The 22,015-nt window shown below is 45.7% G+C and overlaps 1 protein-coding gene across 1 annotated transcript in view; it reads right to left on the reverse strand.

Annotated features, from left to right (window-relative positions):
• SPATA16 (spermatogenesis associated 16) overlaps positions 1-22,015 on the reverse strand; it is a 156,007-nt gene that overhangs the window by 32,794 nt on the left and 101,198 nt on the right. Inside the window, exons 6-9 of the mRNA XM_081862520.1 lie at positions 11,278-11,425; positions 10,784-10,930; positions 10,272-10,384; positions 1,013-1,177 (exon numbers count right to left, since the gene is read on the reverse strand). Of these exons, the coding sequence (XP_081718646.1) occupies positions 1,013-1,177; positions 10,272-10,384; positions 10,784-10,930; positions 11,278-11,425 (573 nt within the window). The remainder of the gene's footprint in view (positions 1-1,012; positions 1,178-10,271; positions 10,385-10,783; positions 10,931-11,277; positions 11,426-22,015) is intronic.

Here is a 22,015-nt window from a genome sequence, read left to right on the forward strand (position 1 = left end):
CCATTTCGGGGGCCTAATCTGGCCCACCGGTCGATTTAATCCGGTCCCCGTGGCAATATATGTCCTGGGGATAAATCCTAAAAAAAACCTAAACAACTGCAATCCTAAAAAAAAAGCTCTCAACCACGTTGGGGCGGCCCTCACGCATGTTCACTTCATCAAATCTGGCCCTCTTTGGAAAAAGTTTGGGCACCCCTGGAAGTGATGTGAGAGTGCTTTAAACGGGACCTCTGACTGCCAGCAGCTCTCTGTCTCCTCAGGCAGAGGCCCTTCCCCATCACCTGCCATCTCAGGGGCCCAGATGTTGCTGGACCACAGCTCCCATTCTTCTTGATGACTGGCCATATAGCCGGGGCTGATGGGAGCTGGAGCCTAACAGCATCTGGAGGGCATTTGTTTCTCCATGGAAACAGGGACCTTTGGTGTACAAAGCAGGTGCACTGCTGCTGAGCTTGAGCTTGTGAGCTTCCTGGTAGCATCTGCTTGCCTGCTGCGAGAAACAGTGTGGAACTTTCATTTTGATCTACTGCGGCTCGAATGTTCTTGTGCTTATTTCCCTTACTTAAATCCGCTGTAGAGAGTCCATTTCTTGCACATTCAGTGAACGTTCTCTCAGTCGAATAAATAAATAAACAAACAAAGCTCCTTATTTCATTTTATTTTAGGTGGTTTCCCCCAGGTTCGTCTTGTACTCTTGATGTTTACGCTACGGGATGCTAATAATCCTGTTCACAATGCACTTTGTTTCATAATGCAGGAAACACCCCAACTCTCCCCATCCTCCACAATAAAGAGATCTGAGGGTGGCCATTTTAAATGCCTCTTGAAGCGTTATATGCCTCTTTTTGCCCTCGCTTTGCCAAAATGTGTCCAGGTTTTCAAAGCAGCTCCTAATTTATTTATTTTAAAAAATAGGTTCAAGAGGGGAAAGGCAGACCCCCCCCATTGTGTTTTGTTCCTTTTGCTTGACAAGCAAACCCGCACAGCAAGGATTGAAAAGCAGATTGCTCACCAGTTCAGCATCCTGCTGGCTGATGTCTTGGAGGTAGGGGATAGTGGCGAGCTCAGCCATGGCTTGGTTGATCACTTGCGATTGCTCCTTGATGCGCTGCAAACGGCCGAGCAGGCTGGCGTGTTGAAGCTTCTCTATCACCCCCGAACATGCGCAGAAAGTCTCCTGGGCCCACAATGAAACGCAAAGAGGTTAGACAAGAGCTGAGGGACTTCATCCGGCTATTGTATTGTTATTGTCATTATTATTCATATTTATTATATTTCCATCCCTCCCTTCCTCACAAAGGAGTGACAATGCAGCAAAACATTACAGTCATATCTCAGGTTACAGATGCTTCAGGTTGTGTTTTTTCAGGTTACGGACCGCTGAAACCCGGAAGTACCAGAACGGGTTACTTCCAGGTTTCAGCGGTTGCGCATGTGCAGAAGCGCTAAATTGTGCTTTCACATGCGCAGAAGCACCAAATCACAACCCACGCATGCACATGCATGCAGCTGCGGGTTGCAAACACTGCGGGTTGCGAACATGTATCTCGCACGGATCACGTTCGCAACCCGAGTGTCCTCTCTCTCTCTCTCTCTCTCTCTCTCTCTCTCTCTCTCTCTCTCTCACACACACACACCACATTAATAAACACCTACCTACCTACCTACCTACCTACCTACCAGCCTCATTTAAAAAGTGAGAACATTTAAAAGCAGCCACATATTCACACAGGTCCCAATTTCAAGCTTGCCAGAAACAGTATATTTCAACCAACAAAGGCCTGGCTGAACAGGCTGTTTTTAAATTTCTCCTGAATGTGAATAATAAGGAAGGCAGTCGCACCTCACCAGGGCTGGCATTTCACAAATGGGGGATGCCACCGAGAAGGCTCCACCAACAGATCCACCAACATATCTACGTATCCTCAATTAATTTGTCACCCTTTAAAAAAAAAGCCTTCTAAAAGCAGTTCCATGCGTTGCAGAGGGGTAGACCTAGGACCAAACTAGATCCATTAATGGAAATCAGGCCTCCTTACACTTTGGTTTTTTTAAAAAAAGCAGTTGTGAGGGTCCAAGGTGTGGTGATAGCCACTGTTCCCCAATTTAGATGGTTTTAAATAGGGATTAGATTATTTCATGGGGGATTTGGCTGTCAGTGGCTACTAGTCCTGATGGCAGGATACGACTTTCAGGATCAGAGGCAGACTGCACTGCTGTCTATGTGAGGCTGCCCTCGAGGTTACGAAATTGGCTACCTGATTTGGATAATGCTCGATAGTTATAGCAATTCTCTATGAACCTACTTTAGGTCAGAGACTAATGGAAGAAGCAACCTAATTCTCAGCTTTAAGGAGCGGGCGGGAAACCAGAGATTATAGCAGGTTGGATGCTGTCAGGGGTTGTGTTTCAGTGGCAACGAAAAATGCAGAAAGAGAGTGTAAATAACTGCTTCTGGCAGCAATAAGAGCCCAGGGGGAGATGAAGCGCATGATGAGAATTACCTGAGCTACAGTGGAGTTCAAGAGGCTACTAAGCTGCAGTAAAGAAAATAATAAAGTGGCCAAGGATGAAGCTGGAACCACCTCATCCCGGTACAGTGAAGGTTAAGTAAATAGCAAGCTTAAATGGAGGCTTTGGGCCGACAGAATTGGATGATTTAGCAGGGGAAAGAGCTGAATGCCTGACAAGTGGGAAGAAGGGGGAAAGAAACAGAGCTGGCACCAGGCTTCCGGGGGGGAAAACGGGCTTTTCATAAGGAGTACAAGGAGCTAGCATAGCAGGTGGAACAAGCACCAGTTTCCCCAATTTATATTGCAGGAAGGAAAACGACAATAACAAAAGAGGGCCTCTGAGGCAAAGGGCACGTGCCAATTGTCATGTCATGCTGCTCCTGAAAGAATGGGACTGGAGGCCTGTCTGCTGCGTGGCCCAATGTAAGGTGCTTCCTTTGTGTCTAAAACCCTATATGACTTGTGATCTGGGTACTCGCTTGAAAGGATGGCTTTTGCGTTCCCTTCCAGCTGATGGTTTAAAATAGGCATAGGCAAACTCGGCCCTCCAGATTTTTGGGGCTGCAATTCCCATCATCCCTGACCACCGGTCCTGTTAGCTAGGGATCATGGGAGTTGTAGTCCCAAAACATCTGGAGGGCTGAGTTTGCCTGTGCCTGGTTTAAAATCTACTTGGGAGGCTCTGCTGAAAGTTCCACCTATAACTGCAGCCAGTCCCTCAGTGACTCGTGACAGGGCCTTCTTGGTTACGGCCCCGCAGGTGTGAAACATTCAAGAGATTTGTCTTGCTCATTGAAATCTGTTTCATCTTGCCTTTGAGGATGGAAGGCTGTGTGGGCTGGGCAGTTCCTGTCCACCGTGGTTTCTGTATTGCCACTATCTTATAACTGAGCAGTGTGTTGGACCTTTCTGTAGTTTTAGTGTTAATTTTAATGCCATATTTAATTTCAGTCCTTGTATAGCACCCTGAAAACTTTAGCTGAAGGGCAGCCTAGAAGCACAATAAATGGATAATTGAATAACGTAGTGATTATCGCCCACATTTGGGAGGCAGTGGGCACATTTGGAACTTTGAGAAAGTGGTGAGGGCACCAGTAACAAAATTGCTGTTGCAGATATCCCAAAGAGCAGAAAAAGAGTTGAAATGGTGTAGGCACGTCCCCAACATCGATGAAAAAAGGCAGCCCCACCAGCCACTGCTGTCCTCATTCTTTGTACCTCTCTGTTCAGAACAGGAAGGGGTGGGGTGTTCCAGTCCTGGCCTCCCGTAGAATGAAGCCATGTTTAAGGGTTTGTGTTCAATGTAGGAGAGGCTGAGCCAGTGCAAATAGGAACTGAGCAGAAAGTCAACAGTCTTTCACGCACTGTGGATTTCTGAGGGAATATTTGCCGAGATCTTTTTGCTCGTGCCCACAAGCACTGTGTTGGGGATCGCCGAAATAAACACATTCCTAAAGAAGAAACTGTAATGTGCGGCAAGAAACCTTGGCCCACACTTGTTGGTAGTCTAGAAATGAATGAAACAAACAAAAAAATGGTTTCTGGAATGCTAAAGATGCAGGATTTGAATTTTGCATCCTTCAAATTTCTATCCGTTCACCAAAGGATTGGAAGAGTATGTGAAGGAGGTCTTTGCCATGCTATTGAAACAAAGTAGGGACTAAAAAGAAAAGAAATAAGAAAAGAAAAGAAAAAAGCAGCACACACACCTAAATGCTGGTGTCCACCACAATGAGTGCTATTTTGGAGTGGAAAATGATTTCCTAACTACATGCCACAGCATACCAGTATGTATGTTGAAGGAGTTGCTTTGGATTGCAACTCCCATTAGCCTCAGGCAGCATGGCCAATAGTCAGAGATGAGGGGAGTTTTAATCCAAGAACACCTGAAGGGACTAGGGTCTGGGAAGACTGCGTGGGAAAATTACCCATAATAGCAATTTCCTTTAATCCTTATATGTTGACAACCAGCAGAGAGCACTAGACGGATAGGTCTCCCGTGATAAAATGTGTGTGACATGTTTTGGCAGAACTCCCTTTTTTGTTGTTGTTGCTGGAATATTCGTGCTACATTTTTCCAGTTTTGAAATCTCAAGGCAGGCAATGATTTATCGGTACTCTGAGATAAGCAATGAATGCAGCTGAAATGAATTAAGGTGGTGGAGTTCCTGGGTAGTTCTCTGGAAGGTCCCATGTACATCTGATTCCAGGTGATAGGTGGGTGCATTGCAGTGCGCTTGGCAGTACTAGTGCCAGAGGGAGGGCAGCTGGGGAGGCGGAATCAGAAATCTAATCCCGTGAATTCTGCAGGGATATGATCTACGTGTACATGTAGCTGTGATGGCCTGGGAATCGGATTCAGAGGCTGAACCTGAGGAATCCCAGCCTGCACAGGAGTCCCCGCCTCCAGGACTGGCTGAGCCGGGCCTGGGGCTTGAACCTGAAGGGCCCTTACCTGTGCTGGATCCTCAGGAGCAGACACCAGCTGAATCTGCTCTGGCTCCGGAGGTGATGGAGGACCCATTGCCTGCAGGTGTTCCACTCTCAGCCCCGTCAGGGGAAGGTGAGGTTGCCTCTGAGTCCAGTAACCCTCCAGCCTCTCCTGAGCTGCAGAGGTTCAGGGCAGAGAGGCGGAGGGAACTAAGTTCTTGCAGGAGGAGTGCTCGCCTCCAGGCCAGGAGAGGCGAGTCACCTGTGGACTGGGGCCGCCCTATGCCTCGGGGCAGATAAAAGCCAGCCAGCCCTGTCCCAGGTTGCAGGAGCAACATTGTTGGTAACCTGTTCCTGCCGGCACCCTGTCCTGCTCTTCTGCCAGAGTTCCTGACCTCACCCGACTCCTTGCCTTGGACCCCGCTTCAGCTTTGACAGACAGCCTCCATACCACACCCTCGACCTCGGACTGGACTCAGGCCACGCCACAGGACCAGCCACCCCCGGGACCAGCACAGTACCCATGATTTGCTCCCATTTTGGTTATGGGCTCTTTTTCAATTTAATGCTCCTTGCCCTGCCCCATATTTATTTGTTTACTGATGGCGTCCTACCTTACAGTCGAATTGAAGCACAATTTAAACATGAAGTAAGGCATGAAACCGTTCAAAAAGAAGAGGAAAGCCCCCCACCCCAGATATAAATGCCGCAACAAAACAGAATTAGCTATACCCCAAAAGTTAAGCACAGATTTAAGAAACAGTGGGACAGACTAGCTAAGTTATTGGAAAGGCTGGGTGAACAGAAAGGCAGCAAAAATGCCTCTCTAAGCAGGAAGACTCCCTTGGAAACTGAAGCCCAGGGAGCCCAACTAAAGCCAAACCCATAAACCAGTTGAGCAGAAATACCGAGATCCAGCTGAAGCAGACCGACTGAGAATGCATGAGGAGCCCTGATAGATGAGCCCAAAGACCTATGGGAATCCAGCATTCCTTTCGCACAGTTGCCAGCCAGATGGTCCATAAGGACCAGATAGTCATGGAATGCTGTTAGTAGGCCATGAGTGCAGCAACACTCTCCCATTTGTGATCCCCAGGTGCTGGTATTCAAAGGCATATTGCCTCTGGTTCTGGAGGTAAAATAATCACCATGACTAGAAGTCACTTATCTTCCATGGATTTGTGCATCAAGGTCTTCTGAGTTGATGGCCATTGCTATATCTTGTTGTTTCAGATCCCAGAGTTTAACTATCTGCTATGTGTTTTGGCACAACCGGCTTGCAGATTTGGGCTGCTAATTAGTTCTCCCCCCCCCTTGTGTCCTGAGATGCCTCCACCATTGCCTTTCAAAGAGAAAACTAGCTGGAGTTTTGGAGATCTTACAGAAAATAATTGCTTCTTTTCAACTGTAGTGTATTCCCCCTGCTCCCCAACTATCTTTTTGTAAAACCCATGAGAAATTCAAAAAGCTAATAGCAGGTAACTGGAAGGAAAGTGTTCTATAAAGCACATTCTTCCATGGAATAAGTATTAAGGCTGATAAATAATAGCTGCAAATATAATTCAAACAAAAAATTGGACTACTTCCACAGGAAACAGAAGTGTCCAATTTCATCAGTGTCTAGACAGAGCAGACAGGAATGACAGAGGAGTTCTTGTCCTGTAGTACCATCTTTAGATTGCTTTATAATCAGGTTTTGGGGTTGGGTTCTCACTTTTCATCATCATTATGTAAAAAGATTTTCCCTTCAGTTATGTGTCCTGTTCCTGTTCTGATCATATGAGTGTCAATGTTCTTTCAAAATAATTGATAAACTGGTTCATTTTCAAAATATCCCCCCCCCCAAAAAGGGAGAAAAGAAGCCATTTCACCATATTGTATAAAGTTTGGTTGTTATAAAATGGCTGCTTTGGGTTTTAAGGGCTCTCCTCATAGAAGGGTCCATTTTCATGGGAAGGTCAAAAATACAAGTGGTTGTTCTACTCAGGATCTATTGAACAGAAGGTCAAAAGTTCAGTCTAGGAATGTGGCCGTTAAGGGGAAATGAACACTTAACCATGAGTTTACTATCCTTATAATTGGCTAAAATGCTGGGGGGGAGAAGCGAAAATATGGTACATGAGCTGAGTTGAAGAAAAGTGCTCTTCATAGATTTGAAGAGATGGAATTCAAGAGCTGAATGAAAGAGAAAGGGCTGAAACACCAGAGAGAGCAGGGACACTGGAAAGTGGTAGGGAAGTCCGCTCACCCCTTCTGGTGCAGCGGCATTGTGGGATGGCAGAGGCTTCTCCATGGCCCCGATGAGGGAATCATGTTACTTGAATCCCATTTGGATAGGGGGCGTGGGCATAAGCTTGCGCTGCCTATCAGAAGCCGGATCCTAGCCTATATCCTTGATTGGCAAATGGGGATGCAGGCTGGGCTGGAGGGCGGGGCCAACGAAGCTGAAAGGCTTCGCTTGGGTCCACTCCCTGGCCATTTAAATAGCCTTCACCTGGGGCCCTACCTGTTTCCCCCTCACTGGGTTCCCCCAACCACCCTCCTTGGATTCAAGCTGACTGTTAAGGAATTTGCTATGGCTACGGTGGTCGCTGTTTTATGGAGCCAGGAAGGAATTTGTCCACCAAGCCAATTGGCTCTAACCCAGTGGTTCTGCCTACCTCATAGCAATCGTCACAACTGGGTTGGGCATTGGGGCAATCCTTTGTCTTGGATGGAGGGGAGGGTGTAGTCTTCGCCTGCCCCTCCAAACACTGGGGCATCCTGTTAAAGGGAACCAGGGGGACTGGCCATGCCTGTGTGCCCAGGCAGGGCCAGGGTTGAGGATGCTCCCCCAGACAGCAGTCCCTGGGGCCCCCACTCTATTTGATGTAAGACTTATGAACCCCCCCTGTCACGGTCCAGTCTACAGGCAATCAAAGTTCTGGCTGAGGACGTTGTGACCGGGGGCAAGATGGCAGGGTGGGAGCAGGAATGAGAGTCGAGAAGCCAGGGGTCCGAGGGTCAGGAAGCAGAGAGTCACGAAGTCAAGGGTCCGAGGGTCAAGAAGCAAAGAGCTGAGGTTCGAGGATCAGGAAGCAAGGAGCCAAATGCAGCAAGGCAGGAAACAAGTTGGTGTGGCAAAGAGCCCAAGAGAAATGCTGACCTTATATCCCTTCCTGGCTCTTGTCACCAGGTGCAGTGACTTACCAAGTGGCTTCACCTTGCCTCTCCAGAACAAACTTAGGAAGGCCCCAGTCCTGCAAAATCCTACTGGTCCCAGGGCCTGGCTCCTGCACACACTCCTGACACCCCCTGCCTGGAATGACCTACGCGTCACTTCTGGTAGGCGGGCCAGAAGTATTTTGATTGCCTAATGCCCAAGCCAAACCTCTTGCATCTGTATTCAATAAAGTTGTGGCCTGTTTTGATCCAAACCAGTCTATGTGGTCCTTTATTTCTCTGTGGAATGGGCGACTAGGGAGCACGATGCCAGGATCCTGCAATACAGCTGGACCCGGAAGTAGTAGGAAGGATGGAGCCAGAAGACCACAAAGGGCCCATATGCTAAACTGCATGATTCAAAATTGTTTTGCTTGAAGCAACAGTTTAGAATAGGCATAGCTCAGAGGGGAGGAACCTCTGGTCTATGGATCAAATGTAGCCTGCCTTTGCATTTGCTCAGTGAGGCCATTTTGGTGAAGCCATTCTCACCCACCCTACGCCTGAAATCATATGTGACATCAGGTGTGGGGCGGGTAACAGCAGGACTTCGGAGGAACAACTGGAAGCTCAGAGTGACTTCCCAATTGCTTCTTTCCTGGAGCAACACCCCCCACCCTCTCAGCACTGCCCTTTGAACCTCCAAAAGTAGGAGGTTCAAAGAGCTCTTTCCCCCATGCTGCTCTTCAAATCTCAGACTTATGGAGGCTTAAGGAGTAGTTCGGGGATTGTTTTTATGAAAGGCTGCTCTTTGAACCACCCATTTTTGGAAGTTCAAAAGCAGCACAGGGATATTTGAAAACGGTTTGTAAACATCGCAATACTGACAATCGAGACTTCAGAGTTCAGCACCAACACCATTGCCTGCTGGCCCCCATGGGTGACCCTACCTACCTGTCAAATTTGGCCCGCCAGTGGTCAGGGAGATTAAGCTCTGGCCCATTGGCTGGAAAAGGCTTCCTGCCCCTGGTATAACTAGATGCATGTATCGCTTGAGTTTGGTGAGTTTGGTGCTGTGTTCTAAACCACTTAGCCTTTTGGGCTTGCTGATCAGAAGGTCAGCGGTTCAAATCTCTGTTTATTTTTATCTTTATATATCTCTGTTTATTTTGTATTTACTCTTATGGATAAGTACTATAATAGTGGCTCTCCCCCTCAATTTTTTTTTCTTGACTTGTTTAACTTGTTGCCTTATATAAACCTTAAGTACAGTGGTACCTCGGGTTACAGACGCTTCAGGTTACAGAGTCTGCTAACCCAGAAATAGTATCTTGGGTTAAGAACTTTGCTTCAGGATGAGAACAGAAATCGTGTGGCGGTGGCGCAGCGGCAGCGGGAGGCCCCATTAGCTAAAGTGGTACCTCAGGTTAAGAACAGTTTCAGGTTAAGAACGGACCTCCAGAACGAATTGAGTTCTTAACCCGAGGTACCACTGTATAAGCATTGTTTATTTTTTGAAAACTTGGCCCTGCTATTTATCCCACCACATCCGCTGAACAACCAGTCAGGATTCTGTAGCCCCTCATTGAGTTGTTTCTGGGGCTCCCCCCTAGGTTTTTCCACCCTAAGGTTTTTGTACTTACACACGGATGGTGCAGTTTTGGCAATATAAACAATGGTGATCACTTCTGGATATTGGAAACAGAGCGCTTGTTCATTTCATCAGTTGTGGAAGTAAGAAGGCAGTTGCCACATGTTCTGCAGGAGCTAAATTATAGTGCTGCTGGATTATAATTCTGTGTTTTCCGAATTTTCTAAATTATAATACTGCATTTTCGCAACAGCATGGCAAAGCCGTTCATCACAAGCAGCTCATTCATTTCGGCAGCAGCAGAAGCAAGAAGGCAATTGCTGCAGGAGCTAAATTATAGTGCCGCTGGATTATAATTCCGCATTTCCTGAATTTGCTCAATTATAATACTGCGCTTTCACAACAGCGCGGCAAAGATTTGCAGTTGTCTGCAAACATTTAGCTAGCGTTTTGTCCTTGTTGAGGACTACATGGGGAGCTTGGGGTGATAGCCATGCCTGAAATAGCAGCATGAAGCCTCATTACTCACCTTCAGCAAAATATATACCATTTATTGTAAGGGATGGGAACCATATTAAAAATATTATCATACTCACAGTCAGTTTGGTGCCTCTGATGAAATCCATTATTGGCAAGATTCTTTTTCCAATTGTCTCCAGGTGTCTCCTTGCTTCTTCTTTTGTGAGAGGACTGAATGGAGCTTTATGCTCTAGGGAGGTATAAAAGAAGCATTATTTAACAGAACTAACAGCTGTGGACAGAATCGCATTGAAAAGATAACTCCCTATTGTGTGTGGAAACTTAATCCCAAGGCTCCGGAAATGGATTAGTCATGACTTGCTGGTTGCCAAATGTCTCATTTTACCACATGGTTGAGGAACTTCAGGCCTGAGGGCTGGATGTGCCCCCCTGAGCTTCACCACCTGGCCCTCAGGGCTCTTCTCCAGCCACGCCCTGCTCTGAGCCCTCCTCGAGTTCTCTTGTCTGGCTTAGAACATGTCATGTATCCATCAATCCATCCAATGTAAGACTTGCGAAAATGACAAAACCAGGAGATACCCGTTCATTATCAATTGTGTATGTGCGAGAGAGAATCCACATTTGTTACCCGAAAATGTCGGCAATTTCCTGCTGGACATCTTTTCCAGAAATTTCCCAATTTCCTTGTTCTTGAAGCCCAGGGTCAGCAGATAACACTGGGGAGAAGGGCAAGACCAGTTGGCTGTCTGTGGCAAACTGTGAAGTCCATGAGGGTCTGAAAAATAAGAGGAGGAAGCAGAACATGCACAGTTCAAAACGGCACTCAGTTTTTCTATCTTTATATGAAGAGAACTCTAAAAATCAATGACACAAATAAATAGCACAAGCACTTCCAGAGCCCAGGGGGCGGGCACACGGCATGTTTTCCGTTCTGGTGTGATTTATTGTTTTCCATTTTGGATTCATGATTCCGCCCTCCCCATAATGTGAAATTAATATGTAAACTGAAAGCTAGTGTAGAAATATCCTAAAGGAAATTGGTATCCAAATCAATGGGGTAAAAAGCCCTTAATTAATCTTGGCCGAACCATCCCTCGTGTTGTAGGGTGTCAACCTTGTCACCTGTATAGATGTATTCCACATAGTCGGGGTGCTTTCTGGTGAAAGCTTCCTTCAACTTGTCTACCTCTTCAGCCTTTACTTTAGCTGCAAATGGCGTGTACATCACGGAAAAACATTCGGCTCTTGTGATGGCCTCCTCAATCATAGCCTTAAAAAAGAAGAAGGAAAGAAAGAGATATGATACAGGCTCTCTCTCTCTCTCTCTGTGTGTTTATTAAAAAAAATATGTGATCTGCTATTAAAGAAGGGGGAGAGGGAGGGGGGAAAGGAGGAAAGAGGAAAATGAAAAATAATTACCTTCATGGATGATATTTCCCCCTTAATAATTGCACAGTCATGCAAAGATAACATATTTTGGGTTTGAATATTAATTAGAGAAAAATTCAAATTAGTTCCAGAATGCATTGCCTATCTCGCTCTCGGAAAATCAATTTTAATGTAGAAAAAGAACATTTGTAAACAGTTTTCACTGTGGCAGGTCTGCGCCTTGCATGGGAAGAATAAAGGCATTAGGCAAATTATCTCCAAGATAATAAGAAAATGAATTTTAGTTTCTCTGAAGGTCATATCTACACCCACTGGAGAGTTTGTTCAAAGCTTGGAGAATTGATCTAAATTTAGGCTGTTTCAAATGTGGATTATCCAGATATAAGAGACAATACACAGGGTATAATGAAGGGCAAGCAATTTATAATCCATTTATGAAGAACGTTTATGCAGCGGAGCCTGGTCTGTTAGGGCGATTGGGTCGCTGCCCCACCAATCTCAGCTGACCCCTCAGCCATTCCAAGGGGTAACACTGCTTGTCAACTTCCCTGTCTTCTTTTCAAGGGGCATTCACACTGCACAAGGGATTGATCCAGGGACACATTATCTAGCCAACTGCGCAGAGAGCCTTGTAGCATTCAAGCTGCATGTGCTTTGTATGTCTCACCCGTATCCTACAGCTTCTATGCACAAAGGGTCTGTGTGCAAAGTTCGATTGGTGTGGAGCCACTGGGAGGAATCCCGGTCTCCTTCCACGCAGGGTGGATTTGATTTAAACTGTTGTATTGTGGGAAAGATGGGCGACAGACACGGCTCTTTTAAGCAACAGCTCTTTATTACAGCAGTTAGCACTGCTCTAAGTCTCTCTGAGCAACAGTGAAGCTGGCTGCCTTATATAATGCTCAATAACTTGTAATGGTAACGAATTCCAACTAACTACCCAATCGGTGAAAGCAACTCTCAATCCTTCATTTGCATACTGGTGGCCCAGAGTGAGAACTGCAGCCAGTCTGAATACATAACACAAACCAAATTGATTTAAATCACTAGTCAGTAAGACTTGATTTAAATAATTGTTTTACAGAAAGAGTCATTCTTGCTGGTATAATCTTAATATTTACAACCAGATGAAGGTTTCATTTTTTGAATAATAAATTAGTTTTTACAGTTATATCGAAAATTACTGTTTTGGTTATACTATTAGAAATACATAGACAGATAATTATGAAATTATTGTGAGGTTTAATAAGTTAGCTGTTTATATTTGGACAACTTTTCTTTTGTACTTTATTGGAAGGAGAAAAATAATCATTTCATTAATAACAATTTAAACAATTTATTTAACTAAAACAATAACATTATAGCATATGTATCTGTCAGAGCTGCCCGAAGTCCCAGCTCACAGAGGACCAACGCCAGGTCGTTGTTATATACAAAAGTCTTTATTGAAGTTCAGTCTCTATTTCAAAACCGTGGCGCGCAGCTCTACGTCTTAAACCCTAGACCGCCGAAGCTCCGTCTGAATCTCCTCCCCTCTGACACCAGTTTAAGACTCTAGACCTGCTCCACCTCTTCCTCTGCTCTCTCCTCCTCTGGGTCCTCCTGTCCGCTGGGGCATTCCCCTTTCTGGACTCTTCTGACGCTGAGTCCCCTGACTCCTCCCCCTGCCTCCGGCGGGCTTTAGGACCTGGTTCCCAATCCGGGTTCCCTGCTGTCCCGCGCGCCTGTACATTTGAACTTGGCTCTCGCGTCAACCCAGTGACCTTCCTCCTGACCGTTACACTGCTTCTGTCACTACTTCCCTCTTCCGGGAGGCTAGCTGGACCTGGCCTCCCCTCCGTTCCCTGACTCTCCGATGGAGGCGTGGTCAGCCCTGACTCATCTTCTCTCCCTGCTGGGGGAGACGCTGGCCCCGAGCTCTGGGACTCTTCCCCCCCACTACGCTCTGGTGGGGAAGCTGGTCCTGATCTCCAACTGCTGCTCTGGGAGTCCCCGCTGGCCCCTTGCTTCTGGAGTGTCCCCTTTTGGACCCCCCTTGCCCTGGCCACCGGCGCCCCCTTCTGTGAATCTTCTGATTCGCTGGAGAGGCTCATGGAATCTCTCGGGCCACTGTCATCTTCTCCTACGCTGCCCTCAGATTCTTCCCCTTCGCTCTCCATTTCCTCTCTTCCCTGTGCCTCTGCTCCTGAGCCCCTGACAGTATCCATGTTTGGTAACTGATGTGGTTAAACGGTTGTTGTTTTTTTTAAAAAAACTTAGACTGAGTTTTAGCACACATAAAAACTTAAAACAAATCCTTATTTCCTGATTAATAGTATTTGGACTATAATGCAACTTAAATAGAAGACTATATTTTGAAAGATTTTTTTTCCAAAAGCATTTTATTTTAAAAATCCAATTTAAATTAAAAAAAATAATCTAATTTAAATTTTAAAAATCCTATTTTTTTAAAAAAAAAATCATTGATTTTTATCCACCCTGCTTCCACATATTGATTGTATTCAGACTTAGAATGTATGAATATATAAGTAATACAGCAATTTTATATGGTAAGGAAAGAATTCCATGGAAGGGTAGATGGGAAGTCAATGGATATGAGAGATTTGTTTTGAGTACTGTTTAAAAGAATTTGTAAAATCTGAAAATTTAATTAAAAGGGAGAGGAAGAGAGAGAGAGAGAATATGTATGAATAGAGCTACTCTTGGGGATGGGTGAATCTATCAGTTTTGGATTCACTCAGTTTCTCATTCTTCCATTCTTAAATTCAGTTCATTTAATTTCCACATCAGTTTGTATTTATTTTTTTTAATCTCACAAGAAATAGTCAGCACTTTAGTATGAATTTCCCACAATATTGTTGGAAAACAAGCCTTCTTCGGGAGAGACTGGCTCCTCTCCCAGGCTCCCGGCTGGCTTACCGGTGATCTGCATCTGGCTGCGTTCCCAGACAGACCAGGGAGATCTTGATATCTCGACATCTCCCAGCGTGGGAAAATGCACACCCCCTCCCTCCTTGCTTCCCAGCAGGGAAAGGAGATAGACAGAAACATATTTACATCGCTTTATTTCTGACTCTGCAGCACTACAGAAAACATGTCCGAACACTTCAGACTCCTTCCAGCAAGAGACAAATACTTCCTGTACATACGCAAGAGGAAGGACTCAAATTACACACTTCACAAAGACTTTTCCAGCCTGTGAACTTCCGGGAAAGTTCTTTCCCACAGCTAGCCATATCACATGATGTCATCAAGCTGGCTGTCTGCAGCTGCGATGTTCTCATATTGTAACAAATATACCGTACATATTTTTGTAAGCAGTTTTTGTTCAGTATAATTGTTTAATCGCACACTGGAAATGGTGAATGCCTTTATGTATATTGCTAAGGGTTTAATGCTAGAAAATTCCATTGGAGGATACTAAGCTAGAAGAGAGCTCTCTAGCTGGGTTCATGATTAACTCTGCTCTGTTCTCTGCTCTTTTGCATGAGTGTTTAACCTTAGCTCATGTGATTAAGGTATTCCATTGCAAATCTTGATTTTGAAAGGGAGTTGGCTTTTGGTCTCTTGTTCCTAGGCACAGTGGGAGAAGGATGTGATAATGCTGTATCCCCAGGAGCTGCATAGCCTTGGGGGGTGGAAGCGTTAGAATTCCTGCTCCATGATTGCAGTCATGGGGTTGTTGTCTATCACATGAAGTCACAGAGACAGGATGTCTGTGTTACTGTGTTCCGTGAAGTGGGACTATTGTCCGTTGTTCTCTTGCTCTTTACTGTCTGATGCTAGAGAGAGAGGGAGCCATGTTGCAGTGCTCCGTGTGTGTTTATATGTAAATAAAGTAGATTAGCCAAAATGCTGAGTTGCTGAGTTCTGTTACACAACTGCGCAAACACTTCAGATCCCTAGGTGTGCTGATGTTTCTTGGCATCAGTCGCTGTGATGTTCGGGCTGAAGAAAGCTTTTGAAGATCCTGAACGAACGACCAGGAATGAGAGAACATGCCAGTCGGGCATGTGTCTCTGCCAGGGTCCTACTTGAGTGTAGGATGAGCTCCTGACAGGGGGACGGGGCCTATGCTTGAATATGCATATACAGTGGTACCGCGGGTTAAGTACTTAATTCGTTCTGGAGGTCCGTTCTTAACCTGAAACTGTTCTTAACCTTAAGCACCACCCGCTTAAGGTTACCACTGTACTTTATACAACTTTATGGATGCATCATTGATTGTTTTCTATCTGTTTTTAAAGACGTTCTGGTTAGTAAAGCTTTGAATAATGGGTCTGGACAATTTTTATTCCAAAATGGGCCAGCTTTTATGTATCCAACTGCTTCATGCTGTGCAATATTAATATCTGCAATATATACACATTTTTGAAAGCAACCTCCCCAATATAACGCATTTGCACATGCTTTATTCAATTAATATAGACATTTATGTGTCCAATTTATCCCATGGTATGCACTTTTGCACACATTACCTGGCTGGAGAACTGCACTGCAAAATTTGGAGAAGTTTGTTTCAGTTTGCATATTGTTTCACAAAGGGCAAATTAGGTAGGTTTGCCTTCACAGGCAAGCAGATCAAATTTCCTCTCCAACCCTAGTTACTCAGGAACATGTTTGCCTTTCATTAAGCAGCAATGCCTAATGACATGGCACGTTAATTGGACCGCCTTTTTTAACCCGAAGGCCAGTTTAACAGAGAGTGCCCTTTAGTAGAGACAAATTGACAAAGGCGAAGGAGGAAGGCAAAGATTTTCACCCTGGAATGAGTCTCTGAGAAATCTCTGCGTGGAACTGAGAAATTACCGCTAGCCGTTTTACTGGCAGACTGAACAAGACAGCATTTCGGCTCTCAAGGTCACTCTTGGGCGATGCAAAATTGCTTGAGAAATTATGTGTAAATCTGAGTAATGTTTCCAAAAGCCGAGACAATTGTCTCTGCTCGGGTGGAATGGAAAGGCTGAGGTAATTCAGTATTTGTCTTCTCTTTTGTAATGGACATAAACAGGTACTTTGGCGCACATTATGCCACTTCACTTTCGGGAGAACGCTGCCTCGGATGAAAACAGCAATTTGATCTGTTGGCCCTTCTGCAATACGTCCTGGAAATGAAATCGAGAAGCAGGTGACCTGCCTTTGCTAACCATTTCACAGTGGAACCTATCGGTTAAAGCAGAAAGCAAAGTGGCTTTATGTCTAGAAAGGGAAAAATAGGGTAGAACAAGGAAACAAAGAAAAAGGCACCAAAAACTGAGGCGGGTGGGGGCATGTATTTATAACAGGAACCTGCTGCCTCCTCCCAGACGTTGCGCGGCGAGTTCCCACCTCCCACCGGAAGAAATAAAGACACAAGACACCATAGTTAAGGTTAATGGGCGAAAATTGGTCACAACTTTATTGATTGCAGGAAATGAGCGGTATTGGCCTAGGCATTGGTCCTAATCAGCTAACCGGTTTCAGGCTGTATGCCTGAGAGTCTGGGAAGGGTTAACACCAGCAGGGAGAGCCCTGCTGATGCACATCAACTAGGCACTCCCCTGGGGTCACTGCTCAGGGGCGTGCCTTGGGCCCTGGCCTCCCTAGGCTTTGGACGGGGCCACGCCCCCAGAGTCCTTTACTGGACTACCCTTCGCAACCGGGGGAGGGGATGGCGCTCCTCCCCCCATCCATCTGCATAACAATACCCCGACCAATGCCTCACCACCAAACCGTGAAAGTTGTGACGATTTGCTATGAGGTAGGCAAAAAAACCAAATGGCCAGTTCCAATTTGCCAAGTGGAAAAATTCCTACCAAGCCCCTTAACGGCAACCAACCGAAGTCCATAGCAAGGTCAAAGGAAAACCTTAAAGGGAGGGTGGGTGGGAAATTACCCAGACGAACGGCGGCAAAAGAGGGAGCTCCTCTGACGCGCTTGCCTTAAGAGCGGCAAGCCATGCCCCCTGAGCCAGCCGATAGGCTGGCCAGGAGATGACGCGGCAGAGGATTCCCCCTGTAAGCGCGGGGCTGAGAGCCAGCCTCTGCGCGGGCGTTGTGGGTGGGAAGCCCGCAACCCCACCTCCTCCCTAGGGTCAGAAGTGGCTTTATTGGATTTCAGCTCCCATTATTCCCAGCCACATGGGCAATGGCCAGAGGATGATGGGAATGGTAGTTCAGCAATAAGTCCACAGGTTCCCCTATCTCAGCTGGGGCAGGCAGGTGGCACAACCCAGTCAACCACGTGGGGGCAGAGGAACACACTGGGGCTGGTGGATTAGTCTTTTGGGGTACTGGGAAGGAATTTTTCATGCTACTTCACCGTCTCTGCAATCCACATCTGTAGAGTTTAACTGGACTTGACTCCCAGGCAGGGAGGAAATCATGACAGCAAAGTCTTGATAACACCCACAGTCTGAGTGACCTGCAAACAGTGATTGTTTTGGAGGAAGCCATCAATAAAAGGTCTCTCAAAGTGGGAAAGCAATAGACAAGGTGCTGGTAAATATCACTGCTGAGAGTACAACCCATTCTTCCACCCCATGTATGTTGCTGCTATTTGGTTTGTCATCTTCGTGGATTTGTGTGTGTGTATGTCTCTCTGTGTGCATGCACTAAAGTCTTCATGGACATAACAAATCCTGGGTCCATAAATATTTCAGGGTTGGAACAAGGGGAGTTTTCATTTTTAAGAGCAAGTGGTGCTCCTCAAAGTGTGTTATCCATACAGGACGACTTATGCTTCTGTTGGTGCAATGTTTTCGGCAGATTGTTCATAATCTTCACAGCAGATTGTCTACAGGAAGGGATGCTGGTGTTGCAGATGGTCGCTACAAAAAACTCCATCAATCTCTTTTCTGCATCCACCAAACCCCTGAGAATTCTAGCACTGCAATGTATGAAGCAACTTCTCCTGAATCTATCCCTAGCATCATCTACTCTGCCTGGCAGTGGTTCAGGAAGATGCCCTGAAACATGATGTGGCGTTCGTACGGAGCCCCCGTTCGTCTCATGGAGTATTGACCCGTACACCACTAATCCGCTGCCACCAACCAGGTCCTCCCTGGTAAAATCACTTCAGTCTCAGTCAGCTTTTCAATTCATAAAGAAGTGTATTTTATTTCAGACTTAAAACAAAACTATTACAGCATTCCAAACAGTGTTCCTCTTTACTTTCTTAGTCTTATGTTCCTCTCTCTATCTCTGCTACCACCCCACACTCATGGACCAATGCCCTGTCTCTCTATTACCAACTGCCTTTCCCAACCAGCCAACCCACGCAAACCAACCAACTACTCACCCACAACTCCCAACGAACTAACTCCCAGAACTAGTTTTATAGACCCATTGACTCCACCCCCCTGGGTCCTGTCTGTGCAGCCTATTTAACTATTTCCCCTCCAGCACACTCTCATATATGGTAACGTCACACATGAGGACCTCTGTAAAGTATGTGCTTTGCTGCTTAGGTGCTGCACCTCCTCTACAAAGCAAGTTTCTAACCCTCATGATAGAATCATAGAATTGTAAAGTTGGAAGGGACCATGAGGATTATCTAGTCAAACTCCCTGCAGTGCAGGAACATTTTGCCCATTGTGGGGCTCGAACCCATGACCGTGAGATTCGAACCCATGCTCTACCGACTGAGCTATTAACAGATGCATGGGTGTTGTTACTATCTTCCAAAGGTTCTGATCACCCAGGGATCCTCAAACTTTTGACAGTATACACTCTGTAAGGTGCTGTCAAAGTGATCAGGTCAGACAATGGTGTTGAAAAAGCTGTCAGTGTTTGAATTCCTCACCAATGGTGTCCCTGTATCGGGAAATTTTTAATGTCTAATGTTTTACAATTTTTTATGTGCTGGGTGGCTGGGGAAACCCAGCCAGATGGGCGAGGTATAAATAAAATAATAATAATAATAATAATTATAACGCACCACCACAAGTTATTTATCTATGACAAGCTGGTCTTGCCCCTATTTCTGTGCTTTTTGGTAAGCTGGCTAGCTGGTTTCTGGTTTTGTTTCCTGTCTAATACCTTTCCCATACGACTACTCCTTGGACTCATAGGATTAATTGCCTCCTCTTCCGGAGAAGAAATGTTCCCCCTCCTGCTTTCCGAGCCTGCCTGTGCTTCAAGGGCAGGGGTCGGCAACGTGTGGCCCATGGGCTGGACGCGGCCCATGAAGACCGTTTTACCAGCCCACGAGCCGCCCCCAAACCTAGCCTCCCCCCCCCCAGTTCCTGCTGTGGGTCTGGTAAACCCCCAGCTTGCTCTTCATTTAAAAGGCCAAACTCTCTTGCTCCCCACAAGCGCCTTTCCAGACTTTCTCCTGCGGCCTCGGCTTTCGGACTGGTGGTGGTTCCTTTCTGTTCTTAATGGTTACACTGTTTTCTTCATCATGAATGTTAACCTATCCTGAACTCTGGCAACAGGCCAGGAAAGCAGATAAATGCATCAAAAATTGGTGTTAAGGATGTCCAGTGTCTTGGAGCTCTCTCTCTCCTTCTGCATTAGCTCTCTCCTCCCCAGCGACTGGCTCATTTATTTAAGAATCCACAAAGGAGGGCAGTCTGTAGAAGACTGAAAGACTTGGATCCCTCCCATTTAAGAGAATAGGATCGAGCACAGATTATTTTTGCTCTTGCGCTAGAGTATTTTGGCAAAGGATACTAGATATTATTAAGGACATAATCAGATGTGATATAACTTTGACACCTAAGCCATCTCTCTTACGCCTTTTGAAAGGCATAATTAATAAGCAAGATTTAGAATTAGCCACGGCTGTATTTACTGCAGGGAGGCTAGTGATAACTGCCAACTGGAAATCTTCAGAACTGCTGGGTAAATTATAATGGCACACTAAAATCTTGGGCACAGCATTGCGACCTAAACGTGCTTGCTATCAAGGGAGAAAGATGAGCTCCTTGTTGAGGCCACTTGGGCCTCTGTAACACGGGGAACAACAAACAGCGTTCCTCCAGATGATTACGGATCATTGCCTCTACCTGGTACCAATGATACTCACTGGTTTGCTTCAACAAACAGCAGACTAGCATGGAGCAACAATGGAAAGAACAGCGGAGATTTTTGCTTTCTTGTTCATATGTGAGCATGCAATGCATTCATTTACAATACAAATGCAGATTTAAAAAAAAAAATAAAGTTTTTGTGACAGAAAAAGAAGTAAAAACTAGAAAAAAACCTTACAACTCTTCATGAATGAAGAGAAGATAAAGGAGTCGCTGAAGGGCTGAGGAGATAACCCTCCAACATTTCTCCCAAGAAAATAGGGGTGTCCAGTGGTATCTTTCTCTGGAAAAAGAGGTGCAGGAACTAACCACGAACACTTCCCTCATTCTCTTAGAATGGCAATGGTGCCCACCTGAGAGGTGACGGAGCTGAGTTCCGGTGAGTTCCAGATGGAAAAAAAAAAGTCCTGTGGGCATCCTATTCCATACCCTCCAGCATTTCTCTGATGAAAACAGGGACATTCTAATGAAAAATGGGACATTCCTGTTAGGATATAGTTCCGTTCCACCTTAAAAGGAACAGGCATGACTGTTTAAGGTGACTGTTCCACCTTAAAAGGAACAGGCATGACAAGAACCTAGGCATGACTGTTGTGTGTCACATGCCTGTTTACTTCCAGCACAGGCTTGCTGGGAACTTCCGTTTGTATATTGCTTTTGCAATGCTGCTGTGTGCTTGGACACAAAGGGAAGCAGACATGTTTTTCCTTTGTTCCTGAACTATGCTGAATAAACACCTGTAAATAATGCTTACACATGTCTCTGTCTGCCACTTCCGTTGTGAGAAGTTATTCACTCTGCTGACTAGAGCGTGCCAAGTCTCCCCGGCAGCGTCCCAACAATTCCATGATCAAATCAGGAACCAGGATGGCTTCCTTAAATCTGGGACTGTCCCTGGAAAATAGAGACACTTGGAGGGTCTGAGGAGATAGGGGGGACGGCGGAGGATTTCACATTGACTCAGATACTTATTTACCTGCATCTCAAAGAACATGTTTCCAGCATGCTAGAATATGAAGCAGCCTCTGTTTCTTTTGCCCTCAAGTCTTCTCTCTACACAGGATAGACCTGGACAGGCAGCCATGACCAATTCTCTCATAGGCCTCAATTTCTAGCACTTGTTTATGTGAAAGCTGTTGCAATTGATCTATGCTCTGTTTAGACCACTTCTCTGCATTTTCCTGGATTTCCTTGAATAATTTTATGTGCCTTTAATTAGGGAGTTTTTAAAGTGGCATGATACGTCACCCTCATGTCTATGCAAGTTGTATAAGATGACCCGAAGCTGCAGAAAGCGCTTTGCTATTTTGGAAACTGGGAAGATGTCAAGAAAGAGACCGAGAGATAAAGTGTTCCCCAAAGACACCGACGATTTATGCAGTGGCAGTCCCCAAGGACTCAGGTGTACCCCAAAGGAGCGTACTGAGCTGCGTAGCAGAATTCCCTGGGGAATAATGA

Source organism: Podarcis erhardii (assembly GCF_964252035.2).
Source record: "Podarcis erhardii genome assembly, chromosome: 5".
In the NCBI taxonomy this organism is placed as follows: domain Eukaryota; kingdom Metazoa; phylum Chordata; class Lepidosauria; order Squamata; family Lacertidae; genus Podarcis; species Podarcis erhardii.